Below are 10,376 nucleotides of genomic sequence, written 5' to 3' on the forward strand. Positions count from 1 at the left end.
CCATGAGATGAGGAAACTTCGTCTGAACTTGGTCCCTGGTGAGATGTTCTACAACCTTTGATGTGTCCAGTAATGGTGGGAAGCATGGTCAAGGACGGTCCACATTGAACACTTGGTGCAAGCGAAGGAATGGGGGAATGATGTGCTCGAAAGAATTGTTTTCCACAACCTTGCTAATGGTGTAAGGACCATATTGGAGGGGTTTGAGCTTCTGATGCGCTCTTGTAAGGCTTTCTTTCTGTAGATGAAACCCGACTTTGTCACCCACTTGAAACTTGTGTGGTACCTGATGCTGATCATGTCACTGGTTTTACTTGTCATCTTTCATAATGGAGTGGTGATATATCGGCCCATTGGGTAGAGGTGCTCTGGGAGTCAGATCGAATGAATGCTTGACCTGATAGTGCAACGGTGTCCCTGTGGGTGAGGAGAAGGTGTTCCTGAATTATTTCATGACCGTATCCATATGATGTTGCTAATGCGTGGAGGAATCCTTCACGAGGGTCATGGATGTGGTGATGGTCTTCCCCTTACTTTGGGAGTGAACCAGACAAAAAATGAATTTCCTAGTATGGGAGATGAGCTTGTTGCATTTCTTAGTAGTGATCAAAGAGGTGGCGGTAGGTTGGGATACCTCTGATATCCTGCATAATGAATTACCCAAAGAAATAACAATAGCGCGAGGCCTTAACTCATCCACATCATGTCACCTCCATAAGTATGGATCGCCTAATAGAACATCACAAACATCAAGAGGTGTAACATCACACTATACCTCATCTTTGAAGGGTTTGCTGCTGTGGGGAAGGTGACACTACTGGCGGACTTTGAGATCTCATCCTTGGTGAAGCCACCTGATACGTAGTCAGTAGGCCCAATCGCTTCACGACCTCTACTGAAATAAGGTTTTTTTGGCTACCACTGTCGACAATGAATTGTAGCGGTGAACGCTTCACCCACATTTGTGAGTGGAAAAGACGCTCCCCCTCCTCTATATCTTTGGGCTGATTCTTCTAGATATTGGTGGTGGAAACAGTGGTACTAGGCTCTGCGTCAATGATCTTCTTCTCTTTTCCATTCCCCTTGTTGGGTTCTGACTCAAAGTTGGAACATGCATCTGATTCTGAAGCCTTCAACTCGGCCACCAATCACTACTTGGTCCGACACTCACTTGTGTTGTGAGTGGGGCTCTTATGGAACTCACACCACTTTCTTATGTCCTTCTTTGACTTTGTGGTGTTCTTTTCTTGCAGTTTCGATGGGTTTTCTTGGGTCACCCCACCTTGTCTTTGTCGTTTGTTCTTTAGATTCGCAGATCCAAAGTCTCGCTTCTTTTGTTTAAACTTCTGCTCGATTTTGATAGCGTATCGGTACACCGTGCCGAGAGAGGATATGTTCAGGAACTCCATCTCATCCTGGATGTATATGTGTAGGTAGCCACGATAATTGAGTACCAAATGCAGCTCAGAATCCTTGATACCTAACTGTGTGCAAAGGGTATGAAATATGTTTTTTGAACTCCAACACATCTTGGTCCCTTCCCTGCCACAGCGTGATCCACTTTATGTATTTGTCCTCATAGCTTTTGACAGGGTAGTATTGCTCCTAATGGCATTCCGGAATGAATTCCAAGTGGGTGTAGCTGAAAAAAGTGAGGTCTTACTTTCATCCTTCTGCTCGCAATAGGTTTCCTACCAGTCCTTAACGTGGGGGCCTACTTTGAGAAGTGCAAAAGTGATCTTTTGCTGGCTGGAAAAATCATGAACAAAAAAATACCCTTCTAACAGATTTAACCATTTATCTATGGCATCTATGTCTATCTAACCCTCGAATATGGTGATTTCAAAATTAACTTGTACCTTAAAGGGTGTGGCGTTTCTAGAGTAGATGTTGGAAGCTGATGTGTTACCCTTGGGTAGTCGCTAAAGGATCTGGGCAAAGTTTTCCATCATCGCGTTCCTTTTTTGATCGAGTCCTTCTTCAAGCAAGATTTTAATAGAATCTCCTACTCCCTCGTCTTTCTTTTCGTTTTCCATGGGAGGCCGTTGGGATTTGCGAGGCTGGTCTTGCAAAGGTTCGACCAGTTCAAGCCCTAACTCCTTATATCCCGACCTTGTTGGGGACATGCAAAGAAAGACATAGAAAGAGCAGAACGTTCTGATACCACTGATTCGGATTTAAATAGGAATGCAATAACGTGTAGAAATAACCACAAATACAAAGATGCAACAGAAATAATACTTCATTTCATTAATGTAAAATACTGAAATATGCTTACAAAGAGAAATGGAAATGGTAGCTTATCTATGAGAAGAGATGTGGTGGCTACATGTCTTTGAACTATCTTATAATGAGGCTCGAAGGCCTATTTATTGTTTAGAAACAATGGAAAACCCTAACCATCCAAAAACCTAACCCTAGGATATGAAACATGAAACTGTGGGTCCTGTTTGGGTGAATTGGTATATCAACTTCTTTGGGTCATAACTTTGGCATACAATCTCCATTTGATGTGCAAAATATCTCATTAGAAAGATCTATCCAAGGATTACAACTTTGGGAAGAAAAATATCAGTCCATGGACCCATGTTGCTCCCAGATATCCCAAAAAATGTTGTTTAGGGTCTAAAAACAGCTCCAGAAGTTCAGGACTCGAAAAACTGCTAAAAATAGTAAACTGTGCTAGAATTAAGGAAACTGAAAAACTGAAAGAGATAGTTGTGGGGTCCAAGTGGGATAGGTGAGTGGTCACCAGCATCCACCTGGATTAGTACCTGCAAAACAAGGGAAGGAGGAGAAGTTATATGAGACAAATAAATAATAAAATAGAAGAAAAATCATACTAGTTCATTATGTCCAAATAATAGAGTAAGAGTTTATCCTACTACCCTTCATGAAAAATGAGAGTTTGCGGTCTTTCACTCAAATACAAACACAATGGTTAAATAAAGACATATACTACATAGAAAAAATTCATGGAAATTTTTATTATTTAACTCTATTTCTCTCATACAAAACTAAAAGAACAATACATGAAAGAAAATAATTGGAAATGAAATAAATCTACCATAAAAACCAGTAGTACATAATGAGAACATCACCATGACAATACATAAGCAAGGGGGGAATCCACTCTCAACACTTCTTCTAGAAATCCGATAACATCTCAATATAACCAAAGAATAATTGATACAATGCACAAACCCACTTTATTATTATCTCACTACTTAAACTATCTTCTTCTAGACTAGAGCACATTCCCACTCATGAAAATTATTTATTTAAAATGGGCATAAATCTTTATGTAACTCCCACTAGGCCAAGACATTTTTTTCCGAAGAAAAAAGCCGAACTTTTCTATTAGTAAAATAAAAAAGTTACAATCAGATGAGTGAACATTCAGCAGAATTTTGCTTGAGGCAGAGAGATATCAAACCTCCTCTGTGGTGCCATCAAACATGTCTTTTGCAAAAAACTAAAAGTTCTCCTGAACTCGGCCTGAACAGCCATACCAAAATATAGTCAAAACTGTCTCAGTGTATCTGGGTCTCCTTTTTTAAAGGAAAACAACCCTTTGAGTATGCAAAATAACAAAGCTGTCTCTCGAGCTTTTTCATATTTAAAAAGAGATGAACAGGAAAAGAAAAAGACACAAACTTTCATGTGCTGCCAGTACCAAAAATAAGTCCATTTGTTCCTGGAGCACTTACAGACATATACAAAAAAATATCATGTGTAAGGGGGGAGATCCGACACATGGATCTGGTCCTGGAACTGCTCGGTTATCCTCCACGAACCCAAAACCTGTTGTAAACCTGCTTTAGAATACCTGTCTGCCTCTTCATTTTTATCCCTGTAAATATGATCAGTGGAGAAAACATTAAAAGAAGACTTTAGAAATTGAATTTCTTCTAACAGTGGCATCAGCATATAATTCCGGCATCTATATTTCCCATTGACCCAGTTTACAACATTTAAAGAGTCTCCAAAAATCTGAACTGTGAGGATATTTCTATGAATGAGCCAGCAAAGGAGAAGTTTTAAGGCTGATAATTCTGCAAAGTTATTTGTGCCCATCCCAAGACCCACTGAGGCTTTTAGAGAGTGTGAGGGACTAAGATGGATAATAATTCCGGCTCCAGTGGAGTTGTTTTGGGCTGCCCCGTCAAAGAAGGCCCAAGGGATGCCTTCTCTAATAATGATTTCCTTCCGCTAGTTCATGTTTGAAGGGCCTTCCGGCTAAGGAATGCTGGCAAGAATGGCTGAGCTTTGTATTGCGATTGCTTCCGCTGGAGTGGCTTTATCTTTAAAGATGCTTCGATTCCGGGCAATCCAAATGCCCCAGCAAAGAATAGGAGGGAGATTCCTCAGGTTCTTCTCAGGGTAATGGGACCACCAATATTCCCAAGCAGAAGAGAGATCTTCCCCTTCCCATCTTACATTAATGTTCATTAGTTTTTTTGTTTCATCCCAGACTTGTCTTGAAAAGGAGCAGGCCAAAAATAAGTGAGGGATGGATTCAGAGGCTGCAAAACATAATGGACATCTACTCGGTCCCTGCTTGAAGCGAGCTTGAAGAATTTCCCAAGAAGGAATCTTGTTTTTTAATGCACACCAGAGAAAGATTCTGGCTTTTTTGGGGCACTTCAGTTTAAACAAAGGCTTTGCCCACCAAGCAGGAGGATCCCACCCCTTTCTCTTCATCAGGAAGTTATAACCAGCCTTTGGGGAGTAGTGACCTGTCTCAGCATGAGCCCAAACCAGGGAGTCTGGTTTGTCCTTTAATATGACATTTGATCGTTTGAGTTCCTGAATGAACCCCCGCCACTCGATACTCCAAATGGGATCAGTGCCCAGATCCTCTTCTGATTTCCAGGCCTGTCCCCAGATGGAAGATTGCTCCATGTTTGCTATCTGATTTAAACTTTGGATTCCTTTTGCCTCTAGGTGAGCGAGCAAACCAGGAGATAAGGCAAAAAGGTCGTTGCACCCTACCCACGGATCCTTGCCAATCCGCAGATTTTCTCCATTCCCCACCTGCCATGCTAAACCTTGTTCAATTATTTTAAAAGCCTCTGTAGTGGCCTTCCAAATAACAGAGCAGTTCCTACCTTTTTTGTTTGGACTCCTAATCCAGTCCTCAAGCGGGACTGGATCAATATATTTTCTTTTGACAACTTTTGTCCAAAGGTTCTTCGCATTTATAATTCGCCATCCTGATTTTGCTGCCAAAGATTGACTGAAATCAACAAGATGCTTAACTCCCCAACCTCCCCACTCCTTTGGTCTAGCAATCTTATCCCAAGCCACCCAGGGAAGCACAGAGTCTTCCTTAGATCCAGACCACAGAAATCTGCTACATATCTGCTTGATTTTATGAAGGATACCTTTTGGAATCCAAGTCAGAGCAGCCCAAAAAACCGGGATGGCCTGAAGAACAGAATTTACCAGAGTCAGCCTTCCAGCCCTTGATAACCACTTGAAGCTCCAATGGGATATCCTTTGTTCAATTTTTGCCACCAACCAATTCCAATCCTGCTTTCGGTATGAAGACGGTTTTAGCCAAAACCCAAGATACTTGAAAGGCCGATCCATATTGCAGATTTCAAATGGCAAGTAGGATGTGATCAAAGTCTCCTCTTGCCTGTTGAAACCTTCCATGATAAGATGGGACTTCCTGGGATTGATTTGAAGCCCTGTAGCTTTCAGAAACATATCAAGAATGTCTTTAAGCTCTTTAATTTCATTTATATTTCCATTTGTGAATAATAGAATATCATCAACAAATAGGAGATGAGTTATGAAAAGATTTACAGCAACTTCCAAACCTGTGATCAAACCTGATCTCTTGGCTTTTGAAATCAATCTGCTGAGTCCTTCAGCAGCCAGGAGGAAGAGTAAAGGAGAAAGGGGGCATCCTTTTCTCAAACCTCGTTGACTTTTGAAGAAATGGGAGGCAGCCCCATTTATCAAAACAACAAAACTTACATTTGAAATGCATCCCATGATCCAATTTATAAACTCCACCTTAAAACCAAGGTGAGTCAATAGTAATCTGAGATACGACCAGCTGATCCTGTCATAGGCTTTGGAAAGATCAATTTTTAGCACCACCCCTTTCTTTTTTGCTTGTTTGATACTGTGGATGGTTTCTTGGGCCACCCCTATGGCTTCATGAATTTGCCGACCGTCTAGGAAGCCAAATTGTTCGCTGGAAATACATACATATAGAATAGGTTTCAGGCGGACCGCAATAATTTTTGCTATAATCTTGTAAATAGTATTGCAAAGAGAAATAGGTCTGAAATCTTCAAAAGATTCCGGGTCCTCTTTTTTCGGGATGAGGGCAATGAAAGTTGAATTAAAAGGGCCATAGATTTCTCCTTTCTTCCTAGACTCCTCCACAACTTCTGTAAGCTCTTCACCAATAAATTCAAAGAAGTGAGAAAACATCTCTATGGTCCAGCCATCTGGCCCTGGGCTTTTGTCTTTTGGCATTGATTTTATGATACTTTCTACTTCCTCCTTATTCACTTCCCTATAGAGATTTTCGGCTTCCTCCTCCTCCACAAAACAGGGAAAAGCTTGGGTTGTCCTGATAATTTCTGCTAATGAGATCCCCCCAGGGTCAGCAAAGAGGGATTGGAAGTGGTTCTTTCCCAAGGTAGAAACAGCCTCAAATGTTGAATGCTCCCTTCCTTCAGGGTCTTTCAACTTCCATATAGAATTTGCATTTTTCCGGCCCTTTGCATAATTATGGAAGAATTTTGTATTTTCATCCCCCGCTTTCAACCATATAGCCCTACTTTTCAACCTCCACTCCTCTTCTCTGTCCAGAAGAATCTTAGCTCTACTCTTTTCTAAAGCCATAATTCTTTCTTTCGATTCCTGAGATACATAAGCATCAACTTCAGGATCTTCTAACACACTTAGGGCCTCGTCAATTTTGACCAGCTCCTCATTTTGATTTCGCCTTCTGGCTGAAGCCCATTCTATAGTTGCTCTCTTCAGTCTTTTTAGATTCTCCATAAAGTGAGCTCCTTTGTTTTCCGGAGGATTTGGGCCCGGATGCCTCCAAGTATTCCTGAACAGCTGAAGAAAAGACTCCTCCTGAAGCCAAGTGGCATTGAATTTGAATGGTGAAGCTGGTTTTGGAGGGGGCTTTGAGAATTCAAGGAATATGGGGAAATGATCAGAATTTCCCCCTTCACCCACCCATTGCCTGAACAGAGGAATATATGATGCCAACGATTCATTGATGAGAAAATGATCCAGTCTCTTTGTAATTCTCTCCTCTCCCGTTCTTCTGTTTCTCCAAGTCGGTTTAGCCTTAATGATATTTACATCAATCAGATTATGAGTCTGAAGAGCTTTTGAGAAAAAATCTGACAATGGGTCTTCCCTCGCAGAGGGCCCCCAAGCTTCAGCGATCCCCAAAGAAAAATTTAAATCTCCCCCAATTATCAGATTTTTATTTTTTAACAGCTCTTTTGATAGAAGGTCATTCCAAAAAGAGACCCTACCCTGACAGGGTCCATACACATTGATAAACAGAAAAGGCTGATCAAAATCAGGAGAAAGAATCTCCATACCTAGAGCATGGGACAAACCCCAGAAGTTTAAAACCTTATATCTTCCTTCCTTAAAACCTATAGCAAGACCGCCAGAATGTCCAGAAGCATCCAGAGCTGTGAAAACCCAACCCGGAAAGAAAGTGCGGAGGCTAGATTCGACTTCAGCACTTTTGCCCAGTGTTTCCTGGAGGAAGACTATATCTGGGTTATGACGAGAGATTAAATCTTTCAGAGCTAGTTTTTTGGGTTTACTAGCTAAACCCCTACAGTTCCATGAAAGATAGATCATTTGATAACCGTCTCAGGGGTTTTAGCTGCTCTAAGCGCCCCAGGGATCGACATCTATTTACCATCAGCCACATCAAATTTTGCCTTAACTTGGGCTTTAGATAGGAGAGATTTCCGCCCTCTACCTTTCTTTAAGAGACCCTTAGACGACTCAATACTAAGACCACCCACCGTCTCCAGGACATCATGAGAGCAAGCAGGTCTCTTATGGTGAGATCTGAGGTTATAGTGACGAACGGGAGATGAACTACCCATATCCTGACTCATCTTAGGGATAACCTCACAGTTCAGATTTAAGGAAGGAATAGCTTCTGAAAGGGATTCAATTTTTTGCAGAGTATCATCCAAATTTGATGCCATAGGGAAGTCCGAAGAAATGCCACCGATAAATGATTCGGAATTTAAAGAGAAATTGAGTGGAGAAGACTGCATACCGGTTGGAACGTCCTCAGGAGGGGCGGTCGGAACGTCCAAGGTAATTTCCTTGAGGGACTGGTCATCTGCATCACGAGCCAGAATCCCTTCCTCCCGCAACACGTCCTCTTCCAACTGGGGAGCATGTTCTTCTTTCTGATGTTCTGCTTCAGTGCTGTTCGCCTCCACCGGTTCCTCGGTTTTTCTCAAAAAACCCTCCCATTCCTCTTCTTTACTCTTCGTCTTCCTTCTTCTTTTTTCCAATGGGCAGTCCCTAGCCAAATGCTCGTACTCATGACAACGGTGGCATCTGAAGGGAAGGAGTTCATAATCCAAGATCTGCTCATAAACATAATCCTTATACTGCAAAGTGACCGATTCTGCCAGTCCTTCCTTCGGATTAAGCCTTACTAGGATCCTCGCCACCGCTCTTTCAAAAGTATGAAGGAAGGATCTATCAGCATCCAGATAAGTGCCCAAATGGTTTCCAATAGACATAAAAACTGAATCCACCCATAGGAAAGGAGGCAAATTTGGAGCCCTAACCCATACGGGGATTTCGTCTACCTTTTCCTTTGATGCATCGAACAGAGGGGACCATCTTTTAAAGAAGACAGGCCGATTCCCGAAAGCCCAGTTTCTCTCTTTGACCCATTCCATTGCTTCCTTACTGTCGAATTTTACCATGAACCAACCCTTTACCAACGTGGCTGTCCTGAAAGAATTTGCCGGGGTCTCCAGCCACTGACTCTCTGCCCACTGTTTTAAGAATTTTCCAGATACATACCTCCCTCTCGCTCTACCCACAAGGGTACACTCTGCCACTTCCAGAGCATCCTCAACCTGGACGTCCATTCCTAGAACCAAGTTTGTGACCCGCTTCTTTTTCCACGGTTTGGCTTTCTTCCTTTTTTCCCCTACCTTTTCTGATTCCGGCTCTGATTCTCTGCCTCCTGTATCAGGATTCGAAAATTCTGCCTCCCTTTGATGACCGCTTCCATCTTCCGCATCTCTCTGCAACTTTTTCCCGGAAGGGGTTTCGATCAATCCTTCCACCGGACTCCCCGCTTCTCCTGCTGCCGAATAACCGCCTGCCTCTGCCTTTCCAGAAACAAGAGGGTTATCAAGAACCCCCGGATTCGATGTCTTTTTGAAACCCGCTAAATCCCCTTACGCCCTTGAAAAGCTCTACAAGGAATCCTTTGAAAAAAGGGGTCTATTTATAGCCGGCTGGCTAATCCTATCACCCAAATCTTTCCCAGTACACTGAACACCCCCCACAGACCTCCACACCCCTTTATTTTGGGAAAAATTGATAATATCCTCAAGGCCACCCGACGAAACGAAAATTTTTGAAGGGGATAAGGACTTACTGTCTGGTGCGGCAGTATTCTTGCCTTTCAGCGAACCTGATCTTGCATGAGGGTTTGCTTCCTCCGAAACCTTGCCACCATTTTCGAAGCCGCTTTTGAGCTCCAAACTCTCGTCCAGTAACCCTTTAGCAGTATTTGAGTGCCACAAACCTCCACCCGAGAACAAAGCGGACGCATGGCTGACAGAATGCCCAAAAACCTCGTCGATATTTTTCTCCGTGACCTCCTTTCCCCAGATGGATAGAATATCTTCCGGAGCTGGGTCAAGTTCGACCGTTTCACTTTGATTAACCATGGTAAAACTGCCCCGTAAAAAACCTGACACCGCCTCTCAACCGCTACCCGGAGTAAAACTGCAGAAACCGCCTGTGCTTTGACCTCTCCGGAAGGAACAGAAAAGGAAATACCGCCTGACGGGTTCCTCCACAAAGAAAAATCGCTAAGGACAAGTCCCAAAACCGCAACCCGAAACCCGTTCTCCAGCATCAAAGGCCGTTTTCAGTCTTTTTCCCAGCTGGCACCTTCTACGAGTGTCCGCCTAGTACGCCCTTGGTGTATCCGCCAGCTACTCCATCTCCCCGTACCGACAGCCTTCTCTGCGCCACCTGCATCACCTAGGCGTATGGCCTAGGGTTCCCGGATCGAACCCCACCAGTGTCATCCTGAAAACCCTCCCCACTAGGCCAAGACATACAACACAAATACCAAACAAATTTTGTTGTCTCAC

General features: G+C 43.0%; 1 protein-coding gene across 1 annotated transcript in view; it reads right to left on the reverse strand.

Moving 5' to 3' along the window:
- The window catches only part of LOC149146041 (uncharacterized), an 86,743-nt gene extending 76,799 nt beyond the window's left edge, over positions 1 to 9,944 (reverse strand). Inside the window, exons 1-3 of the mRNA XM_089452637.1 lie at positions 9,650 to 9,944; positions 7,925 to 9,373; positions 4,673 to 7,775 (exon numbers count right to left, since the gene is read on the reverse strand). Of these exons, the coding sequence (XP_089308763.1) occupies positions 4,673 to 7,775; positions 7,925 to 9,373; positions 9,650 to 9,944 (4,847 nt within the window). The remainder of the gene's footprint in view (positions 1 to 4,672; positions 7,776 to 7,924; positions 9,374 to 9,649) is intronic.
- Positions 9,945 to 10,376: the final 432 nt, after the last annotated feature.

Source organism: Pinus tabuliformis, chromosome X, assembly GCF_031772625.1.
Source record: "Pinus tabuliformis cultivar Carrire ecotype Pingquan chromosome X, CPIR1, whole genome shotgun sequence".
In the NCBI taxonomy this organism is placed as follows: domain Eukaryota; kingdom Viridiplantae; phylum Streptophyta; class Pinopsida; order Pinales; family Pinaceae; genus Pinus; species Pinus tabuliformis.